At 63.9% G+C, this 20,108-nt stretch overlaps 6 protein-coding genes across 7 annotated transcripts; 4 read left to right on the forward strand and 2 right to left on the reverse strand.

Moving 5' to 3' along the window:
* Positions 1 to 482: 482 nt before the first annotated feature.
* LOC309402127 (zinc finger MYND domain-containing protein 15-like) lies at positions 483 to 6,071 on the forward strand (the record flags this gene model as incomplete). The annotated part of the gene is made up of 13 exons (XM_081971723.1): positions 483 to 851; positions 1,632 to 1,854; positions 1,932 to 2,087; positions 2,405 to 2,565; positions 2,643 to 2,801; positions 3,761 to 3,847; positions 3,963 to 4,079; positions 4,359 to 4,447; positions 4,758 to 4,859; positions 5,091 to 5,220; positions 5,317 to 5,375; positions 5,547 to 5,707; positions 5,891 to 6,071. The coding sequence occupies exons 1-13, from the start codon at positions 488 to 490 to the stop codon at positions 6,069 to 6,071; spliced, it is 1,989 nt and encodes a 662-aa protein (XP_081827849.1). The 5' UTR covers positions 483 to 487.
* Positions 6,072 to 6,802: 731 nt separating this feature from the next.
* LOC309381566 (transmembrane 4 L6 family member 5-like) lies at positions 6,803 to 8,831 on the forward strand. The gene is made up of 5 exons (XM_081932723.1): positions 6,803 to 7,093; positions 7,615 to 7,695; positions 7,961 to 8,100; positions 8,254 to 8,446; positions 8,675 to 8,831. Exons 1-5 carry the CDS (start codon positions 6,920 to 6,922, stop codon positions 8,687 to 8,689), a joined length of 603 nt encoding a protein of 200 aa, XP_081788849.1. The 5' UTR covers positions 6,803 to 6,919; the 3' UTR covers positions 8,690 to 8,831.
* On the reverse strand, positions 8,713 to 11,134 carry LOC309382102 (vitelline membrane outer layer protein 1 homolog). Its single transcript, XM_081933575.1, has 4 exons — positions 10,455 to 11,134; positions 10,001 to 10,122; positions 9,278 to 9,601; positions 8,713 to 8,900 (listed from the first exon to the last, which is right to left on the reverse strand). The coding sequence occupies exons 1-3, from the start codon at positions 10,617 to 10,619 to the stop codon at positions 9,298 to 9,300; spliced, it is 591 nt and encodes a 196-aa protein (XP_081789701.1). The 5' UTR covers positions 10,620 to 11,134; the 3' UTR covers positions 8,713 to 8,900; positions 9,278 to 9,297.
* A 1,551-nt stretch (positions 11,135 to 12,685) lies between these two features.
* Positions 12,686 to 14,583, forward strand: LOC309381563 (ceramide-1-phosphate transfer protein-like). The gene is given in 4 exon segments (XM_081932720.1): positions 12,686 to 12,883; positions 12,886 to 13,028; positions 13,534 to 13,700; positions 13,909 to 14,583. Coding segments are annotated over 4 exon segments (948 nt in total). The 5' UTR covers positions 12,686 to 12,771; the 3' UTR covers positions 14,435 to 14,583.
* A 2,093-nt stretch (positions 14,584 to 16,676) lies between these two features.
* On the forward strand, positions 16,677 to 18,385 carry LOC309381565 (proteasome subunit beta type-6-like). The gene is made up of 6 exons (XM_081932722.1): positions 16,677 to 16,955; positions 17,042 to 17,109; positions 17,223 to 17,354; positions 17,537 to 17,666; positions 17,897 to 18,041; positions 18,139 to 18,385. The coding sequence occupies exons 1-6, from the start codon at positions 16,857 to 16,859 to the stop codon at positions 18,264 to 18,266; spliced, it is 702 nt and encodes a 233-aa protein (XP_081788848.1). The 5' UTR covers positions 16,677 to 16,856; the 3' UTR covers positions 18,267 to 18,385.
* An 817-nt stretch (positions 18,386 to 19,202) lies between these two features.
* On the reverse strand, positions 19,203 to 20,023 carry LOC309401067 (uncharacterized protein). 2 transcript variants are annotated; one of them, XM_081970008.1, is made up of 2 exons: positions 19,519 to 20,023; positions 19,203 to 19,433 (listed from the first exon to the last, which is right to left on the reverse strand). In XM_081970008.1, exons 1-2 carry the CDS (start codon positions 19,607 to 19,609, stop codon positions 19,273 to 19,275), a joined length of 252 nt encoding a protein of 83 aa, XP_081826134.1. In that variant the 5' UTR covers positions 19,610 to 20,023; the 3' UTR covers positions 19,203 to 19,272. The 2 variants fall into 2 exon arrangements, with proteins under 2 accessions (XP_081826134.1, XP_081826135.1); XM_081970009.1 differs by having other exon boundaries at positions 19,203 to 19,430; positions 19,519 to 20,021.
* Between the last annotated feature and the right edge of the window lie 85 nt (positions 20,024 to 20,108).

The following is a 20,108-nucleotide window of genomic DNA, read 5'->3' on the forward strand; positions in this document are numbered from 1 at the left end:
CAGAGCAGCTGCCTGGACCAGCAGCCCTGCCCGGGAGGTTTCTGCCAGAGAGGGTCAGGGGGGAGGGGCTGCTGGGCAGGAGGAGCAAGCGGGGAGGGGGGGGGTTCCGGAACCCCTGATGTCGCAGGGCAACCGGGGAAACCTCTGGCTATTTACCGTTGAAGAGGTGGCGGTACTCGCTTCAGGTAGAGGGCAGGCAAGCTGGGCCAGGAGGGGGGGCAGCCTGGCCCCCAAGCGGGGGAAGGAGTTGGGAGATCCGGCCTGGGCTGCTGTTGGGGAAGGGGCTGAAACCGGGTCCCCTTCCCGGTGGCCATCAAGGACCCCCACAACTCTCACCTGGGGACGGGGGGGCTTGGGCCCCTCCAGGAAAGCCGTGCTCCTGCCCCAGCCCTGGCTGATCCGGGGTCCCCCCCTCCTGGGTGCTTGGGGTCCCTCGGGGGGTTCCTAGGGGCAGAGGGCGCTTACAGGACGGCCTCCCACCGCAGGCATGGAGTTTGTGACCGGCTACCGGGCAGAGATCCTGGACTTTGCCGAGCTTCTCTTTGGCTGGTACCAGCGCTTCCTGCTGGATGCCGTCTGCCGGCGGGGCAGCGAGCGGCGCAAGAGGCAGGAGAGCTCCATCCGCCGCTTGCCACCCGACCCAGCCCTCTGGATCCTGCACCTGCTGCCCAACCGTAGCCTGGCCTTCACGGTGGCCGACCCCGGGCAGCAGCTGGGCAGCCGCTTCTACAGCGAGGAGGCCCTGGCCCTGCAGGACCTGGAGCGCTTCATAACCTTTGTGGGGGCCGGGGGGGAGGAGGAGGAGGAGGAAGAAGAAGAAGAAGAGGACGACGCCGCGGCCACGGAGACAGGTTTGTGGCCGAAGTCCCCGGCCCCCAGGAAGGATTCGGGGCTGTGGAGAGGCCACTGGGCAGGGCCGACCCATGACCTTTGACCTTCGCTTAGCCTCACCCCAGCTGGGTAGGGGGAGGCCATTGGGGGCTTGTAAGGTGGAAGAAGGGCTCCTCCAGCCCCTCTTCCTCCCCTCTCTGGTTTTCCCAGGAAGAGTTTTGTTTTAAAAGAAACCCGCCTGAGCCCCCCTTTTCCCTATTTTCTCCCTTCCCAGTTCTTACTCAGCCTATCCTACCTTGCCCTCCCCTGCCCTCTCCCTCCTTCCCTTCCCTTCCCTTCTCTCCCTCTCCCGTCTAGTCTATTCTTTGTTCCTTGAGCTCACGCCAAAGCCTTAGCCATCATGTAACCACCATCAAGCTGGCTTCTCTTGTTGTCGGCTGCTGCTGAAACCTTGGTGGGAGAATGTCTCCCCTCCCCCCGCTGGCTTTGCCCTGTCCTGGCTGGGCTGCGCTCCAGAAACCGTGGGGCACCTGGGCTCCCTCCCAAGGAGGTTGGAGACCCACCGACATTCCCCACCCCGACCCACAGGCCACCCCTCCTCCCTCCCACACGTCTGTCTTCAGGTGATGCCAAGGGAAAAGCAGGTTCTCCAGGGAAGCCTCGTTTATTCATTAGATTTATTTGCAGCCTACCTCGTCTTGTGATCAGGGGAGGGGGAAGGGGGGAGATCCTGGGTCCTGCAGCGAGCTCCAAACTGCCCCCATCTGCCCCTCCCTCCCCTCCCACTTTGTGCTCCGCAGGGCAGCCCCTGTGGCGCGTTGAGCACCTCCTGCTGGTGACCGATGAGTATGGCACCATTCTGGGCTTTGACTTCCTGCTGGGGGGCTTCTTGGGGACGGCTGGGCAGGAGCCCCTGGAGACCCGGGCCCTCGCCTTGCTCTGCTACAGCATGTTCTGCCCCCTGGGTGCTGGGGAGCCCCGCCGGCCGAAGCTGCTGACCGTGGGAGACCCAGCTTTGCACAAGTGAGTGGGCGGAGGGTGCTTGGGGGGGGGCTCCTTGTCTCCCCACCCCTGACCCTCTTCTGCTCTGGCCCCAGCAGGTCCCTGGAGCCCCTGCTTGCTCGCCTGGGCATCCGGATGAGCAAGGGTCCAATGCGGGGCTGGGGCCCCAAACCCAGCTTCTCCTTCCCCACCACACGGGTGAGGGCGTGCCACGTGTGCAAGAGACACAGTTTTGAGGGCCAGATCACAGCCTGGTGAGTCCAGAGCAGACGGAATCGCAGCCCCCCCCCTTCTAGTCACCACCTTCTGCCTGAGCTGGGGGTGGGGGGTGGGCTCCCCTTTCCAGACCACAAAGGCTTGGGGAGGCTTTTGGTGCCATTGATGGTTTGCCTCGGGGGGCACTGGAGGAGGTTTTTAAGAAGGGATTGGACCGCCATCTGAAGACTTATAGGGTTGGACTAGAAGACCTCCAAAGTCCCAGTTCTTGTCATTCTGGAAAGCTTGCCCTGCCCCTCCTATGCCATTTGGCCAGCTTTGTGCCACCCCGTGCCCAGCTCTTTCTCTCCGCCAGCCAGCATTGCCGCGCTGTCTTCTACTGCTCGGAGAAGTGCCGGAAGCTGGACTGGAGCCGCAGCCCCGAGGACATCGGGCACCAGTTTTGGTGCCAGCGCATGGCTGGATACATGAGCCATGCCAGAGAGCTCGCCAACCTCCCCTTCACCTTTGCTGCTGGTAGGGAGCCCCACCACATCCCAGAGAGGGGGAGACCGGGGCTAAGCTGCAGGTCCAACCCTGCCTTCCCTCCCCAGAGGTGACCAGCGATACCTTCAACAAGGAGGGCTTCCTGCTTGCGCGAGGGCTGACCCGCGGATACTGGGTGGCTGAGAGCATGCTGGTGAGGGCCCCGGACTACGGCCTGGGGCTGCAGAAGGGCCCCGTGAAGACCCCTGTGCCCTTCCTCCAGAGTGGTGAGTGGGGATTGGAAGAGGTGGCAGCCAGCAGGCATGGGCAGCTGTGGGCCTGGCGGGAAATGTGCCAGGCGCAAATAACTAGGCCCACACACGAAAGAATCCAAACCATTTATTGCTTTATTGCTTAGTGCCTATATCCGGTTCATAGGAATCTTCCCGGACTGGCAGTTTCCCCCTGAGAAAATAAGCCTCCGTGGCATTCTGGGGGAGCCTTCCATGCCCAGACTAACAGCCTGCTTGACTCCTCCTCCTCCCAACTGCGTCAGGACCGCCAATACCATTCCTTCATAAACTGCACCTTACACATTTTGGGCTACAATTCAAGGTGCTGGTTGTGACCTCTGAAGCTCTTCACGGTGGAGCTTTGAGGGACACCCCCCACCCCCAGCCGGTGGTTGCTGCCCATCCGATCCAGCCGGGCAGAATAGGCACCCTTCATGCCCGGTCACCCTTTAGTCTTTAGGCCAGAGTGGACGGACGGTGGCTGACCTCTGCACTCTCTCTGGCGCTACGTTTCACCCTGTAAACCGCCCAGAGTCAGGGTGATCCTGGCCAAAGTAGCGCATGGCTCTCCAAACATGGCAGCCTGAAGACTTGTGGACTTCAACCCCCAGACTGCCTCATTAATATGCTGGCTGGGGAATTATGGGAATTGAAGTCCACAAGTCTTAAAAGTCGCCATGTTTGGTGAGCCCTAAACTAGAGGCCTCTATGAAGGAGTGAATAAATTGGGTGGTGGAGGCTGTGCAGCCCCCTCCCTCCCTCCCTCCCTCCCCCTCCGGAGTAAGGGGTCTTAACAGTCTTGCCCACCAAGAGGGGCAACACTATCTCCCCGCCCTTGTCAGAGCCCTCCCCCCCCCAGGCACTCTCTCTAAGGACACTCAGGGAGCGGAGGGGGTGAAGCCGGGGTCTCCTCACCTTGCACAATTGGGGGTGGGGGCTTTCTCTCTCTGCAGGTAACCCCTTTGAGGCCCTCAGGCCGGAAGGAGGGACGGCACTCCCCCCAGCACCCCCAGAGCCCCCCACACCTCGGACCTTCTTTGGTGAGGAGGGGGCAGCATGGCTCCTTTCCCCCCCTGCTCTACTTGCACAGACCCTCCCCCATCTGATCACTCTTCTTCCCCCCCCCCAACCCCCATGTCCCCCCTTTTCCTCCAGCGTCCTGGAAAGAGTACTACCAATGGCGGGGGCTGCCTCTCGGGGCCCCCCTGGCCGTGCTGCTGACCTATCCCCTCACTGCCTACTACATCATCACTCAGCTGGCCCCCCAGCACTGTGAGTGGGGGTCCCTCAGCGGCAGGGAAGGGGAGCGGGGCCTAGGGGGCCAGGGACCATAACCTGGCCACGCCCGCAGGAGCCTCGGGTGGCCACGGGTGCGAATTTGGGACCACCTGCCATGGCCCGGCCGAAGGGAAGGGATGGCGGCTTCTCGTGCCTTAGGGGTGGGTGGGGAGGGGCTGAGGACAGAGCACCCCCCCCCCCCGGGAGGCCCATGCAGAAGAGCCGCAGGAGGTTGCAGTGAAAGGTCCCTCATTCCCCTCCCCCTCCTCTCAGTTCCAGAGCTGAACATTTTGAACAAACAGTCCCTCAAGATCCACCTGGTGGAATCCGGCAAGGAGTTTGGCGTCCTGATGGTCTTCTGGGTAGGGAAGAGTCTCTGGTGAAGGGGGGGGGGGGCAGAGAGAGGGGGCCCCACTCTGTCTGACTGCACTGGAGCAGGTCTGCAGGAAGACCTCTGGCTCGGCAGCCTGGGAGGGATGGGAACTGTAGTCCAAGGCCGTGGGAGCTCCCCTGCCTCTCACCAACATACCCACCTCCTTGCTGGGGGAGAAGGAGAGGGGGGAGGAGGGCAACTTAAAAAGGAGCCCCAAACACGATTGCCTGTTGCTAGCCTCTTTGCACTCCCCCCCTCCTCCCTTTCCCACCCCCCCTCCTCTCCCCCCTCCCCGGCAGGAGTTGTCAGTGTTGCTCCCTCACGTTTCCCTGGAGCTGCTCTTTGTGGGGGACACGTTGCCCCCCGAGTTGGACGGCCAGCAGTTCCTTTTGCAGAGAGACGTGAGTCTTCCTCCCTTGAGGTTGTACCCAGGGGAGCAGGGTGTGTGTGTGTGTGTGTGTGTGTGTGTGTGTCTTTCTTCCTCCCTTTTCACCCCCAGGGAGGGGGGGGCAATCCTGGCACATGGATCTTGAGGGATCTTCCGGCTGATTTGGGATGCTGAATGTCCCACTCTCCCTCTGTCTTTGGCCTTCCTCCCCAGAGGGTGATCACCTCCCCCCGCCTCTTTTCAGGAGGAGCAGGGGGTCTCCGTCCTGCCCGGCTTGGCCCCCAGGGCCAAAGGAGGCCGCCGGGAGCTGCAGCTGGGCTTCAGTGCCCGGCCCTACCACCTCCTGCAGGCCCCCAAACCGGACCTGGTGATTGGTGAGAAGAGGAGAGGGGAGGAGGCGGTTGAGGGTGGGGAGGGGTCCGGTGCTCTGCACCTAACGCAGCCCCCCCTTGTGCCCCTGACCTGCCCAGGGTTCAACTCCGGCTTTGCCCTGAAGGAGACTTGGCTGAGTGCTTTGCCGCGACTGCAGGTGAGCTGCCGCCAGGGGGAGCAGGTGCCCAGCCGCCAGGACCGAGACCCCCAGCCCCAACAATGGCTGCTGGGCACCTTCCCTTGGCAGCAATAACCAGCTTGGCCCGGCCTAGACCTCCCCCGACCCCCCACCCTCCCGCCAACGACAGTGCTTCTCTGCCCCCCGCAGTCCCTCCGAGTGCCAGCCTACTTCACCGAGTGCAGCGCCTACAGCTGTGCCGTGGATGAGGCCGCAGTCTCCATGGCCACGGGGGGCAGCGCCAGCCCCGCCCAGATCAATCCCTTCCGTTCACCCTTCCGACAAGCCGGGATTGACAACGCCATGCCCTGGTGGGTACGAGGACCCTCCTCTGCCTCTGACTGGCAGCCACCGAGTTCCCTCCCCTCCTCCTGGCACACAGGGAAGCCGTGCGTGGCCCTTGGGGCAGAGGGCCCCACCTTTTGTGGGGGGGTGTCCTCCTGGCCCCGTCTTGCCCCTGTCCAGCCCCTCACGTGCCCCTCCTCCCCTGACAGGTACTGCAACGCCTTCATTTTCCACCTCATCTACAAGGCCTCAGCCAACAACCACCGTCAGAGCTCGGTGCCGCCTCCGCAGCCGCTCCTGGCCAGCGGGAACCCGGAGCCACCCGAGCCAGCCCGGAGCCGGCGTAAGGACAAGAGGCAGATCCGTGCGGCAGGGCGCCGGCGCAAGTGACACGGGGGGGGGGGGGGCACAGGAAATAAAGCACTGATGGACACACCGAGACTCTGTGCTGGTTGACACCTTGAGCAGGGGGTTGGGTCTAGAAGGCCTCTGAAGTCCCTTCCGGCCCTTCCTGGGATTCCGGGCTCCCTTAAGCTGGCTGGCAGCCCCGGCTGGGAACAGAGTCCTGGGCTCATGCTTGGCGGAAAGACACATGGCGGGAACATGCCCCCCCCCGGTGAAATGAGGCCCCACATCAACCGAGGCCCCAAAGGAGGCCAATGGCCGCAGAGACGCCCAGCTGAAGAAGGGAGGCTTGGACTCGTCTCCCTTCCCCATCCTTGCCCCCCCCACAGCCACGGGAGGACGAGGGCGAGGGTGATGCACCGATGCCAGCACCCCACCCACAAGCCGTGGTGCCAGGGAGTCAGCTTCAGGAAGGGTGGGATACCTGGGGAAGCCGAGAGGGTCCCGGCCGCATCAGAGGGGGTGTGGAGGGGGCTGTGGGGAGCAGATGGGCCAAAGATGCTGACCGGAGACCCTCTTCCACAAGCAGACCCCCCCCCCCATTAACCTCCCCTGTCCCCAAGCAGGGCTCCGAACTCTTGAAAGCTGCAGAGCCACAGCTCAGCGCTTCTGGCCTCCGGCTGGCAAGAACCCTGGACTGTGCCCTCTGCCCTGAGCCCAGGGGATGCCAACCGTGTGGCTCTCAGGCCCCTCCCAGGGCTTTGGGGCCACCCGGCCTGGAAGAGGAAGGAGCTGTTGGGCTCCGGTGGGTGGAGTGGCAGCCGAGAGGGGAGCCCTTTGGCCGAGTGATCTGAACAAACAAGCTCTCGCGCAGCCCCTGTGCACACGCCACCATGTGCACCGGGAAGTGCTCCCGCCTGGTGGGCCTCACCCTGGTGGTCGCGGCCCTGGCCTGCATGGCGGCCAACATCCTACTGCTCTTCCCCAACGCCGAGAGCCAATGGACGCCGGATAACATCACCAAGCAGGCCTGGCTCATGGGGGGTGTCATCGGCGGGGGGCTGATGGTGAGTGGGCAGGGTGGGGGGGGGGGCTTCTCCTGGGGTCTTGCTGGATTCTTGGGAGCTGCCCTTGCCGGAGCAGCTTCTCCCAGGGCCCCTGGGGGCAGGGCGAGGGGCAAGGGATGGCTTGCTTACTTGAGCTGGAAAGCGAAGCGTCTCGAAGAGTTCGGAAGTGGGCTAAGCGCTCCGGGCCGAGGGTCTCGGGCTGGGCAAGACCGTCTCATGTCTGGAGGTAGAACGCTTCCTGGATGGCCAGGGCAGGGGGAGGAGTCGTCATGAGGAGAGGGAGACCCCTGCTCCATCTCTAGACCCTTTGTAAGCAGAGCGCCAGCCGGTTCCATCTAAAGCTCAGCTCTGCTCCTTCTGGACTTTGAGCCGGGTGCTGGGCGCTGCCCTTGGTGCCAGCCGGTAACACTCACAGGGAAGCAGGGAGTGGTGCACGCCATGGCTGCCTGGCTTCTGCCTTCCCTAAGGGGGCGTCCTGGGCAGAGGGGCACCTCCAAGCCGGCCACTTTCTCTCCCCGCAGGTCCTCTGCACCGGCTGCTCCTCCGTGCGGGCCGGCGGGAAAGGATGCTGCGGGTACGGATGCTGCGGGAACCGCTGCCGGGTAGGTGGAGACAGGAGAGGCTCCCCGGGAGCTCTCTGGTTCCCCTGAGGCTGAACCCCAAAGGGGGCTTTGGCCAGGTGGCCCCACGAGACGGGCAGGGGTGGCAGGCAGTGCAAAGCCAGGGGCCCCATCCGCTCCACCTGACGAAGCTGGCAGGTTGGGCGCTCAGGGCCCTGGGCTGCCAGGGAGGGCCCGTGAGTGCGTGGCAGAGAGAAGGGCCAGAGGGGCGAGCCCTCCCCCACTCCCTTTTCCGACCACACGGCAGATGCTGCGCTCCGTCTTCTGCTCCATCTTCGGGGGCCTGGGGGCCTTCTACTGCCTGGTGGTCTCCTGCACAGCCCTGGCCGACGGGCCCTGGTGTGAAACGGAGCCTCAGAAGTGGGCGTCCCCCTTCAAGGATCTCAGGTGAGCAGGGCTGGGGGACAGGAAGCCCCACCCACCCACGGCTCACGGGGTTTCTGCCGTGGGCCAGGCTGTGCCCCGGGAGCGAGTGGGGCATCGGGGGAGGGGCTTCGGTGTGCCCACCTTCCAAATCTGAGCTCTCCCCCCCCCCGTCAGTGAGAACTACCTTCGGAACCAGACCGTGTGGGAGGTGTGCCTGAGCCCCCCCTCCATCGTCCTTTGGCACGTCGTGCTCTTCTCCATCCTGCTGGGGCTCAGCCTGCTGGAGGTGGTGCTGTGCGGCATCCAGGTGGTCAACGGCCTCCTGGGCACCGTGTGTGGCGACTGCCGCAAGGACGACGACCGAGCTGTAAGTGGGCAGCGGAGGAGGCGCCTAGGACGGGAGGGCTGGGAGCAGATGGCCACAGGAGACCGGGGGAGGGAGGGAGGGAGGGAGGGAGGGGGGCACCCTCCCTGGGCCCCACATCGCTTGCTAGCCTTGTACGGAGGGGGGTTGCATGCACCCGGGCACGAGACCCACAAGCCCTCTTGGCAACCCTGGTAGCTCACTGGCGCTGCCCTTTTGATTTCCTGCCAGGGGGAAGGCCTGTGAGACCGACCGACCGACCGGAGCACTCGCACCAACATCCACTCCTCCCCCCACTTGGCCCCTCCCCCCAAATCTCCCGGCCAGCAGGGGTGCAATCGTGAAGGTTTATTGGAAGCCCCCCAAATAAACGGCTCTCTGCTGCAGCCTCTGTCCACTCTGAAGGGTCTTGGCAGAAGGCGGGAGGGGGTCCTGGGAGAAGCTGGGGGGGTGGGACCTGTGGAGAAAAGGCCGGTGCTGAGCAGGGGGGCTTCTTCGGTCAAGGGGCTGGGGGGGGCAGGGAGTGCTGAGGGACCCCCAGGGGCCTCCTGGGACCGGAAATGGCCAGACTGTAGCTGAGTTGTGGGCATCTGACCAGGGGAGGCCGGGAAGGACCTGCTGGCCACTCCTGGGCAGAACCACTCTGGGGCAGGGAAAGAGGGGGGGTGTTTGGGGGCCCCAAAAAGTGGTTGCTCCAACTCTCCCGAGGGAAGGGAAGGGAGAGGAGGGAGGGGCTGGGGCGAAGTGGGGGGCGCTCTTGGGCTCTCTCCTCTCCCAAGGGATCAGAAGGGGCCACGGGGGGGGGAGGGGCTGCTTGTGCCAGGACACACTGACCTGTGTGGGCTCCGTGAGGGTCACTGGGTGCAGCAGAGGAACCGGAGGTCGTTGAGGGCAGAGTCATCCATCAGGACACCCCGGATGGCCTCCTGCTTGGTCTGGATCCCGCACAGGCCCTTGAGGCAGGAGGGGCTCCAGGCTCCGTACTCCCCCCAGGGCAGCCCTGGCCCCTCCAGGACCTTCCCGTCTGAGCAGGCAAAGCGGATGTTGGTGGCACCCATGTAGTCGCTGATGCCACGCCGGACACTCTCCACCCTCAGAGAGAAGCCGGTCAGGTAGCTGCCCGGGGAGCACCAGAGGGGGTCAGTCCAGTGGCCCCACCTGAGGGAAGGCAGAGGCGAGAAGGGTTAAATGCTGGCAAACCCCCCTCCCCTCTTGCCGCCTTCTGCCACCTCGTCTGTCGCACCGCCTGGCGCTCCTTGACGGATGGCTTTCCATGGAAGAGAAGCTTCCGAGGGGAGGCCCACTTCCGCCCCGCTCACCCGGGTACCAGGAGGGCTTGGCCTGGGCACCCTGGGCATTCTAACTGCAGGAAGCGCCTTGGGACATCTACGCACCCGCACTGAGGCAACGCAACGTTATGCCAAGGCGAGGCATCCAGGGCTGGCAGGGGGAGGCATGGGGGCCCAGTGGAGATGAGGAGAAGGATGGTGGGGGGAAAGGGGGAAAGGGGGGGCTGCTGTGGGGGGGGGCAGGGAGGAAAGCAGGGGACTGACTCACACGTTGCTCTGGGACTCCACAGTTTTAGCCTCGGCCTCCCCACCGTGGGCGCCACGCGTGCAATGCAGCCGGAGGCCGTTCAGGGCCGTGTCGTCTTTTGCCTGCCCCTGATAAGGCTCCACCTGGGACAGAAAGATGGAGGGACGCTCAAGGACCCACAAGGGGGGAGGGGAGGCCGGGGGTCAAACAGCAGGTGGGACCCCAGCTGCTTACCTGCTTACCAAGTCAGGAAAACGGGGAGCGTAGGCGACAGTGAAGGAATGGCTCTGTAGGTGCCCAGGGGCATCCGGCTCTCCCTCCTCTTGCCTGGTTGGTCAGCATTCCCTGGGGGGGGGCTGCAGCCCTTCCACCCGTCTTCCCCTGGGCTCCCCCCCCCCCCAGCATCTGTCTCCTCAAGCATGGCCTGGGCCCCAAACCAGGGAAGGCACGGAAGAGGCTGAAGGGGGGCGATTACCTTGAGGCTGAATCCTGTGGCATAGGTCCCACGCGGGCACAGCTCCTGCCAGGCCCAGGGACCCCAGGGACCCCCGTTGGACACCCCAATGGCAGGCCAGCTTTCCACGGCAACGCCGGTTCCTGCCAGGGCCGCCCCCAAAAGCCACAACCTGACAGCCGCCATGATGCCCAGCAGCTTCTGCCCGGGGGTGCCCTTGCTCTGCTTTTATACCCTCTTGCCAAAAAGGGGCGGGTGGGTGGGTGGCCGGGATCAAATGACTCCCGAGATCCCACCTGGGCCCCTGAAGGGGACAGGTTCAACCGGTTGGGATTAGGCCGAACAAAACAGGTGCGGAAATCCTAGCCTGGGTCTTGAACCCCTTGTTCCCAGGAAGGACAAAGGCCAGGCTGGCAGGAGGCCCGTCTGGGTCCTGGGAAGCCCCCGCCTGGCCTGAGGGTCAGGGGGCTCCAGGGGTCCCGAGAGGGAAAAGCAGCTCAGAGCCAGGGTCTCAAGAGTGAAAGCAGCTGTGGCCACAAGGGAGCAAATGGGGGCTTTGGACTCTCCTCACCTGGGCAGGAAACAGGGAGGGGGGTTCTGGCCCACCTTCTCTGCCAATGCTGGGTGTTGGGACACGCACACACACACACCCAACGATGTGTCTGTGTGTGTGTTAATACGGCCCCTCCCAATTTATCCTACAGACTGTGAGGAGCTAAAAGAGCTTTAAGTGCTGTGGGCTGGCAAGGCCAAGGTCTACATAAGGCAAGGACAATGCTTGGGGGGGGAAGAATAGGGGGTGGGGGGCACCATAAGCAACTGCCCAAGAGCCAGGCGTTTGCCAAAGGAGCCCCCTCCAAAGGAGGCCCATGTTTTGCAGCCTGCAAAGGCTTCCCCCCTCCCCCAGGGAGGAGACTCCCCTGCCAGGACTAGGGACTCTGGCTCCTCCTGGCTCCTTTGCGGCTCAGCTGATTCAGGGAGCCTGGAGGACCCGGGGGGGGGGAGGGGGTTCCAGCTGGGCCCACCAGCTCCCCCACGGTCCTAAGGAGCAGCAGAGAGCCCCCGAGCCCCTGGGCTGGAGAGGCCTTTGCCCACCTGGGCTGCTTCTGGGCTGGTGCCTGGAGGGCGGGAGGTGGCGGGAGGGGTCCCAGGCGCCCTGACCCCTTCCTGGCCCTCTGGAGTGAGAGGGGGCTGGTGGGAAAGGAGCCACAGCAGAGATCTCGGGGGACCTCCAGGCACAGACTGCTTTCCTCAGTGGATCCCCTGCTGCTCTTCGTCTGTAACCCTCTTGGAGGGAGGGAGTGTCCTGGCAGTCCGTCAAGTGGGAGCGTCTCGAGAGGGGGCATGAGTGGCGGGTCGAATCTTGGCCCACTGAAGTGGGGAACTATCCCCACCACCACCGAGCAAAATGTGCCCTTCCTTCCTCCTCCTCCTTGGTGGGGCTCCGTGGGGAGCCCACTGATAAAGTCCACACTTGGATAAAGCCGGCTGCCCCATGAGGTGCCCCACCCTGCCCTTCCCTGGGCAGCCTGAACCCATTTCCGGCACTTCTGAGGATGGCACAAGAGGCTTTCATGAAGGTGATGCCATCTGGGCCCTTTCGCTTCCAGTTCTGGATTCCACTGCCAGCCCCCCCCCCCCCCAAATGAAAAGATGAGCCCCACCTTAAGAAAAGCTCATGCAGCACCCACCTCGGAGGCACCTGGGACTGGACGGAGCAAGCAGGGGGGAAGCCACCCATAGCATTCCAGGCTCAGGGGGGGGGCATGGGGGCATCAAAGTGCAGGACCCCTCCCCCTGCCTCTGCTCCAGCAGCCCCAATCAATCCGGGGGGGGGGGCGAGAGGGAGGAAGGGAGGTGGGCACACATGGAAATTCTGGAAGCCCGAAATGGGACTCCGTGGGGCACATCTGGCAGCCTGAAAAAAAGGGGGTGGCCTGGAGAGACTGCCCCTTGTCCAGCAAAGCCCTTTCCTGTCCAGGGCCTCTTTTTCCCCAAACCCAGAAATTTCCAGGGGGAATTGTTGGCAGGCTGCCCCACCCCCACCGCATTGGGGTTCCCTGCTCACCCCTCCCCCTGGAGGGTCCCAGCAACCTTACCAGGCGCCTGGGGGGCCACCAGCCCTCTGCCCCGCCAGTTCCCCCTGCCCTCCCCAAGAGCCCTGCTGGAGGGGCCCCCTTGGAGCCGCCCAGCTCGGCCCTCCCTCACACACACACACACACACACACGCACACACACACACACCGTCCTCCTCCTTATCTCTGCCGGAAGAGAGGGCGGAGGGCAGGGTGCAAAGGTCTGGCTGGTCCCTCCTGCTGGAGGAGGCAAGAGGCTGGAGATGGGGGCTCCTCTGCGCCCCTGCCAGCTGCTGCTCCTCCTGGGGATCTTCCTCCTCCTCCTCTTCCTCTCCAGCCGGCACCTCCGTAAGTCAGGGACTGGGCGGGGCGGGGGAAGGCGGGCAGGGGCCAAAGGGCCCAGGCTGCAGCTCACCCACCCTGCGCTTCTGCTCCTGCAGCAAAGCTCTCCCTGGCTGCCTGTGCCCGGGGTGGGCATTGCTGCCCATGGCTTGGGAAGACGCTGCCCAAGGAGGAAGAGGTGAGAGGAAGAGACAAGCGGCTTTGCTGGCCTTATCAGTCGGGGAGGGAGGGGGAGACACGCCTGCTTCCCCCTTGACAGGGAGGGGTGCCAAAGACCCTCTGGAGTTTTGCGGCAGCTGAGGGACCACAGGCCCAATAACTGGGGGGTGGGTGGGAGGGTGGGCAGGGAAGCCAGGAGGCTCACCCCCCCCTTGAAATCCCAGCAAGGTTAGAGTCATGGCGATGGGGAGATGGAGGGGAGTCCGAAATGCCTTCCACAATGTGTGTGTGTGTGTGTGTGTGTGTGTGAGCTGGGAGATGAACTGGCTGGAGGGCATTTTGGGTCTGTGGTTTCCCAACTGGTAAGTAAGGGGGGGAGGGGGAGGGAATGGAACTTAAAACTGAAGGAAGAGGCAGTTAAGTAAGAAGGAAACCGGGGGGGGGGGGCGGGGAGGGGAGTTTAATCCTTTCCCTCCACCCCTGCCTTCCCCACCCACCTCCACCCCTTCCTTCTCTTTCTGCAGCCCACTCCTGCCTTTGCCCCTGCTGGGACCCCAACATTCCCCCTCCCTCTCTGGGGCGAAGAAGAGTTTGACATCCGGCAGCTGCAAAGGGCTTTCTCGGCCAGCCTCTCCCCCCGGGGGGAAATCCTCCTCCAGGAGTACCTCCGAGGCTGGAGGCAGCTGCTCAAGTGAGAAGGGAAGGGGTGGGGGTGGCCTCTGGGAAGACCCAGGCCCTGAGCGATCCAGAGCTTGGAATTTCCTTCTAGAAAGAGGTGGGGGCCACTGGGGGCCTTCAACTGCGCCCCCCCCCCCTGCATGGCTCCCTCCCACTGTGTTCCTCAGCAGTGCTCGGGTGGGGAGCACTGTTGCACATTCACAGGTGGCTGTGCTTTGCAGGTTCATGGAGGCGCTGGGCACGGCCTTCGGGCTCATCTCCCGGGAGACTGAGTCCAAGATCGGCATCCTGCAGCAGCATCAGGAGGGGCCGCACGGCCTCCACTACCGCACCGTGCAATCCATGGTGGACTTTGAGCTGGCCTCGGGCTTGGTGGGCTTCCAGTCCCTGCCAGCCCACCAGCCTCCCTCGGGCTGCCGGACACTGCTGCGCCTCCATCGCGCCCTGAAGTGGCTGGAGCTCTTCCTGCACAAACTGGGCACCAGCCCGAAGGACGGGAAACCCTCCCGGATGTGTGCGGAGGCCTACCGGGTGGCCCTGGCCCCCTATCACAGCTGGTGGGTGCAGCAGGCCGTTGCCCTGGCCTCCCTGGCAATGCCCTCCCGCCAGGAGCTGTACCGCATCATCGTGCGGGGGGAGAAGCTGGCGGTTGGGGCCGCTGTCCTGACCACGGTGGAGAGCCTGGGCCGGGTGTACAACGTCACCCAGGAGGTCTACTCTGCCCATGGGATGCTGGAGCTGCCCTAAGGACGCCCAGGGCAATGCGGGGGTTTCACACCCGGCACCCGAAGGACCGATCCGGGGCCAGAAGCCTGCTCTCCTGGGCAGAAAGTGGCTGACCCTGCGCCGGCATGCACCGTCCAGAGAGCAGCCCCCGTTCAGCGCCTGGGGGTCCCCAGTGGAAGACGGCAGGGCTCCCTTTGGGGGAGGGGAAGACCTGAATAAAGAGCCTTGGGAGGACTTACCCACCCAGGGACCCAGAACCAACTATGCCTCGTGACTGCCCTCTGCTGGTCCGGCCAGGGGCTTTTCCATCTGTACAGCAAGTGGCACTCCATCGCATTTCCTGCACCCCAAGGGTGGGTTACAGCGCCCCCACCCACCCCCGGGCTGTGGTGCAGCTGGATACCGCCTGCCCCTCTGCCCCTAGGCTGGGGAAGGGCGGGATGCAGGGGCTCCATGTGCAGGGAAGCAGGCACTGCCCTCCGACCCAGATACAGCCCCTCTGCTCTACAGCCCCTTTCCCTTTCCCTTTGCAAGCCAAGCAGGGCTGCTGCCAGCCAGGTTTTTCTCGGGGGGGGGGTGGTGGTGACTGTCTGGTTGAGTTGAGAAGTTCAGAAAACGAGGTAACTGATTCCCAAACACAATCATTACTGAAGAGGGGGGAAGGGGGGGGATAAGACCCTGTGGTCGAACGAAGAGCTCTGAAAAACAGAACCAAAAAGAACAGCCATAAAAAAGGGGAGAGATAACAAATGCAGCACATCAGGAAACAGGCTGAATCTGCAAGGCTGGGATCCCGAAGGCTAAAGCTCAGCAAGAGATAAGGCTCCCCACCCATGCCAAAAACAACAGAAGGCTTCTTGGGACACGTCCAGAGAGAGAGGAATGTCAAAGAGAAGGAAGCTAACCCAGCTCTGGGTAGAAAAGATGGCAAGACTGGAGCAAGCCAACAGGCGTCTGATATGTAAGGAAGGGGGGGGGTGTAGCAGGAAACCCCAGACCAAAACATACCTGGGAAAATCCCAGAAAAGGAAAACAAACAGCTGGTTTGAAACCCAAGGGATGGGGGGGGGGGGGGACTCCCAGAAGCCAGCAGGGTCCTGCCAGAGGAATCTCATTACTTCCTTTGATTAGTGGGCCAAAGGAATGGCGTGGGAGTGGGTGTGGTTAGGCATTTGATAAGGCTGGCCTCCTTCTTGACAAAATTGAATTAGGGGGTGGGAGGAGGGATGGAGTCATTACCAGAGGGAAACCCAGTTAGGTGGTCCTCCATGGGTCTACATCCATGTGGAGGGAGGGAAGCCGTGGGGAGATCCTGGACCAGGAATCCTCAACAGTAAACAGCTCAGAAGGGGGGGGGGGGTTAGAAGAGACAGTCATCAAATTTGCAGATGGCATCAAAGCAAATGGAGTGGGGGGGGGAGCAGATTGACACCAGCTCAGAAAAGAGTCTCTGGGGTTCAAGAGGATCTCCATGGACCTCAACACTGGGCCCCAGCCAGGAAAACGTCGCTCAGAAGTGAGCAAGGCAAGATTCCGCCATCCCAGGCAGGGAAACCACAGGCAGACGCGGGGGGGGGGGGATCCTGTGAGCCCCTCATGTGCCGCAGCTGCCAGAAGAGCCGAAGGCGACCCGGGGAGGGAATCAGGGACCGCAGCCCCGCTCTAGGCTGCCTGGGTTGGACTGGAGCTGCCACGACGGGCCCAGTCCTGGTCGCCTCGGGGACTGGGAGGGCTTCCCTCCTGCCCGTGGGCTCCGGGATGGTAGAAGGGCCCGCGGAGGGAAGCTCTGCACGCACGCGGGGACAGCCTCCCCTCTGGGGCTCCAGGACAACCGCGGAGTCCGGGGCGGACTGACTTCGAGGGTCCCTTCCCACCCGAACACCCCCTGGTTGTGCTGGGGATGCGAACAACCTCCAGCTCCCCCCACATCAGCCTCTTCTCTCCCAGCGGGATCGGCTTTTAGGGGGCTTTTCAAACTGAAGGGCACATTCAGCATCAACGGGCAGCAGACCGTTCCCACGTTACGCGAGTCAGGGATGCTGTGCGCCGCGTTTCCCAACCTCGGCCCCAACCTTAAGACCTGCTGTGGGATTCTGGGAGTTGAAGTCCACAGGTCTTAAAGCGGTCGAGCTTCAGGCCAAGTGTGGGCGCTGGCGGATGACGCGTTTCCGCTGATCCCATTCAAGGAACCGCCGGAAGTCTTAGGAGCCAGGCAAAAAAGTTGCCGCTCTAGGACATCTCCAGAGACTCTATCAGTTGAAGAGATAGAAACGGCAGAGGCCCGAGTGGGAGGCCTGCCCGGCAATCCAACCAAACCCACGAGCGCCACCAACAGGACCCGCCGGTTGCTGCGCGGGCTCACTCCGCTCGGCCTCTCCGCAAGCGCCGTGCCGTAAAGCCCTGCGCGTCGGCGTTTTTGCGTCAGTGTCGCGCTCGGGCGAAGATGGCGGCGGCGATGGCAATGACTGGGCTGGCGGCGGGTCCGAGCCTCGGGCTGACGGCCGGTTGCCCGGACTGGACCCACCAGGCGGAGAGTACCGGGGTGAGGGCGGGCGCCGGCGGGGGCGGGGGGAGGTCCTGGCCGGGGTCTCCGGGGCTGACGCTAATTCTCTTCCCCCTCCGCCGCAGACCACCATCATGGCCGTGGAGTTCGACGGCGGCGTGGTCATCGGGGCAGACTCCCGCACCACCACAGGGTCAGTGGCCGGCGGGCGGAGGGAGGCGGGCGGGCGGGGGTTGGGGTCCCGAGAGGAGGGAGGAGGGGGTGGGCGGGGGTCCCGGGCGGGGATGACGGCTGTGCCGCCCGCAGGTCCTACATCGCCAACCGCGTCACGGACAAGTTGACCCAGATCCACGACCGCATCTTCTGTTGCCGCTCCGGCTCCGCCGCCGACACCCAGGCCATCGCCGACGCTGTCGCCTACCAGCTGGGCTTCCACAGGTGGGCGGGGGGGGGGCGTTGCAGGCTCTGCGATGGGGAGGGGGCGGCAGGACCACTCTGGCAAGTGCCACTGATCTGCCCGTGGAAGCCCTTCTGGTCTGCCTGGATTGGTGGGGGGGGGGGGCTTGGAAAGGGGGGGCTTGTGGGGGCTGCCTGCAACCCTCCCTCTCCTCGCCCTGCAGCATCGAGCTGGACCAGCAGCCCCTGGTGCACACAGCGGCCAGCCTGTTCAAGGAGATGTGTTACCGTTACCGGGAGGACCTGACGGCCGGGATCCTGGTGGCCGGCTGGGACAGGCTCAAGGGGGGGCAGGTGAGGGGCAGCGATGTGCTTCCCAGGTTCCGGGGGGGGGGGTGAGCCTTGTGGGAGCCTGGCCCTTGACACTGCATGGAGGATGTCCTGCCTGGGTGGATGGACGTCCATCTGGACCCAGCTGCTGCCCTGGGTTGGCCTTGGGCACTTTTGTGCAATGCCAACCGGCCACCCCTGAGCCCTCCTGCTTCTGGCTGCCCTGCCGAAGGTTTCTCTTGCCTCCCTTCCAGGTGTATTCTGTCCCCATGGGGGGCATGATGGTCCGCCAGCCCTTCTCCATTGGGGGCTCCGGCAGCTCCTACATCTACGGCTTCGTGGATGTTTCTTACAAGCCCGGGATGAGTAAGGAGGAGTGCCTGACTTTCACAGCCAATGGTGAGGAGACCCCAACCCCAGGGCCCAAGGGCAGGAGCCCCCGATTATTTCTCAGGAAGGGGCTGACTCTGCTTCTGCTTGTCTTCTCTCCTTGCAGCCCTCGCCCTGGCCATGGATCGCGATGGCTCGAGTGGGGGCGTCATCCGCCTGGCTGCCATCACCAAGGACGGTGTGGAGCGCAAGGTCATTCTCGGCAACGAACTGCCCCGGTTTTCCTCCATCTGAGGGGGTAGGTGGGGAGGGGGTGTGGCCCCAGTGACGCCTGGAATGGCCTGCAACTCTTGGGGAGGGGGCTGGGGGTTGTCTTTATGTGCGTTTGGTGGGTATTAAAGGCAGAAATCCTTGCTGAGTGTGGCTGCTTTCTTTCGGTCCTTGCGGGAACGACATGGAGAGAGCGGGCGGGGGGCGGGGGTACTTTTCTTTACTGCCTGCTGAGAGCAGCTCTTCTGCACTTTCCTTCTGATGAGGTCAGAAGCTTTGCAGGCGGCAGGCCTCCTTCTCCGTGACAGAAGACCAAGGAAATAGCTGTTTCCACACACACAGCACAAAGCTACCAGCAGCCTTTGAAGGTTAAAAGGGGCTGAAGCAGCAGGTCCCATTTGGGGTCTTTTGCAAAATCAGAAAATGGGGTTAATGGGGGGGAGGGTTCCAGTGAACACTTCTTACCCCCTCCCCCCCCACAAGCAGCAGAGGGTGGGGGCCCTTTCTGCCAGTTTGCCCTCCCCAGGCGGGCTCTGCCTACTACTACTACTTGTGCCGATTGCTGCCCAGCTGTGATTAGATTGAGAATAAGGGGGGGCTCACCTGGGGGCTTGGGGCTCACCCGCTCCACCCTGTTCTGGCAGACACTAGGAGGAGAGGCCCAACGGCAGCAGCCTTCTCTCTCGGGGAGGTGCTGTGTGTTTTCCGCTTCTGCTGGAGGGAGGAGGGTTGGCTGTGTGCCAGGAAGCCTTTTCCTTGGCAGCTCCAAATAGGAGCTGTTGCCTATTCCCACCCACACCCCCTCCTTCATACAGACAGCCTCCTGAGCTTGGTTTGGGGGCTTAGCCTGGCCTGCAAGATGGCTGGAGGGGGCCTGCTCCTCCCCCCACCCCTGCTGAGTCCCTGCTCAGTGGGCAGAAGCGATTCCCCCCTTGAGGAGAGAGAAAGAAAGAAAAGAGGCCGGGGAGGGGGGCCGTTTATTCCTGGGAAGCCTCTGCCCAGCGGCCCTGCCTGCTGCCTCTCGGGAGGATCAGCTGGTGGAGTCCCTCTCGGAGTCGAGCTGGTGGCGGAAGGAGACTCGCGCTTTGCCGCTGAAGTACGCCCGGCCGTTCTGCGGGTCGCCCTCGCTGCTGGTGGACGGGGTGGACCGTGCTCGGCCTGCCGCGACGTCGGGGCCCTCTGGAGAGGCTGCTGGGGGGGTGGGGGAGAGAAGTGAAGGCTTGTCCGCCCCCTCTGCCTGGCCGGCTGGAGAGAGACCACCGCCCTGCCACCTTACCTTCCGCGGGCTCTCCCTGGTCCGCCTTGCCGGCCCGCCGCCACCGTCCGCGCCTGGCGCGTGGAAAGCAGTCGGGGAGCCTGGAGCCCATCCTGGAGGGTCCGGACAGAGAGGGAGGCGCCAGCGGGGCAGAAGAGGTCCTGAGCCGCCTCTTTCCTCGCCCTCCTCCCCGTCTGGGGCCAGCAGGGAAGCCGCGAGTCCTTGTAATTACAGGGCGGGGGGGGGGGGGCTGTCCCAGAGCAGCCGCGGCGCCACGGAGGGGCTGGGCCCCCGGAGGAGACGGGCCGCCTGCCCGCAGCCACCTGCCACCGAAGGGTCTTTAGGTCTCATTCCCCGCCCGCGTGGCACACTTCGCGCGACTTTTGGGGCCGCTTCTGGCTTGGCTGTAGCCGGCCCGACCTAGCCGGAGACTCCCCAGCCGCCCGCTCCATCCCGGCGGTTTGGAAGGGGGAGGGAAGCCCAGCGCCCATCCTCCCACACCCGCTAGGAACCCTGCCCACGAGGGTGGCGCCCGGCTGAGCAAGGCTGCATCCCACCCGCCCACCCAAGCAGGAGCCCCCGCTGCCCCGAGAAACGGGCGGAAAACTCTA

This window comes from Natrix helvetica, assembly GCF_964273705.1.
Source record: "Natrix helvetica genome assembly, chromosome: Z".
In the NCBI taxonomy this organism is placed as follows: Eukaryota; Metazoa; Chordata; class Lepidosauria; order Squamata; family Natricidae; genus Natrix; species Natrix helvetica.

Excerpts from the sequence above, each read along its gene's own strand:
- LOC309381566 (XM_081932723.1), top strand. The coding sequence starts at position 6,920 with ATGTGCACCGGGAAGTGCTCCCGCCTGGTGGGCCTCACCCTGGTGGTC. Across the intron at positions 7,094-7,614 it reads TCATCGGCGGGGGGCTGATG|GTCCTCTGCACCGGCTGCTC; the intron begins GTGAGTGGGCAG and ends CTCTCCCCGCAG. Across the intron at positions 7,696-7,960 it reads GCTGCGGGAACCGCTGCCGG|ATGCTGCGCTCCGTCTTCTG; the intron begins GTAGGTGGAGAC and ends ACCACACGGCAG.
- LOC309382102 (XM_081933575.1), bottom strand. The coding sequence starts at position 10,619 with ATGGCGGCTGTCAGGTTGTGGCTTTTGGGGGCGGCCCTGGCAGGAACC. Across the intron at positions 10,123-10,454 it reads CCACAGGATTCAGCCTCAAG|GTGGAGCCTTATCAGGGGCA; the intron begins GTAATCGCCCCC and ends TTTCTGTCCCAG. Across the intron at positions 9,602-10,000 it reads GTGGAGTCCCAGAGCAACGT|GTGGGGCCACTGGACTGACC; the intron begins GTGAGTCAGTCC and ends GCCTTCCCTCAG.
- LOC309381565 (XM_081932722.1), top strand. The coding sequence starts at position 16,857 with ATGGCGGCGGCGATGGCAATGACTGGGCTGGCGGCGGGTCCGAGCCTC. Across the intron at positions 17,355-17,536 it reads TACCAGCTGGGCTTCCACAG|CATCGAGCTGGACCAGCAGC; the intron begins GTGGGCGGGGGG and ends CTCGCCCTGCAG. Across the intron at positions 18,042-18,138 it reads CCTGACTTTCACAGCCAATG|CCCTCGCCCTGGCCATGGAT; the intron begins GTGAGGAGACCC and ends CTCTCCTTGCAG.
- LOC309401067 (XM_081970008.1), bottom strand. The coding sequence starts at position 19,609 with ATGGGCTCCAGGCTCCCCGACTGCTTTCCACGCGCCAGGCGCGGACGG. Across the intron at positions 19,434-19,518 it reads CCAGGGAGAGCCCGCGGAAG|CAGCCTCTCCAGAGGGCCCC; the intron begins GTAAGGTGGCAG and ends CCACCCCCCCAG.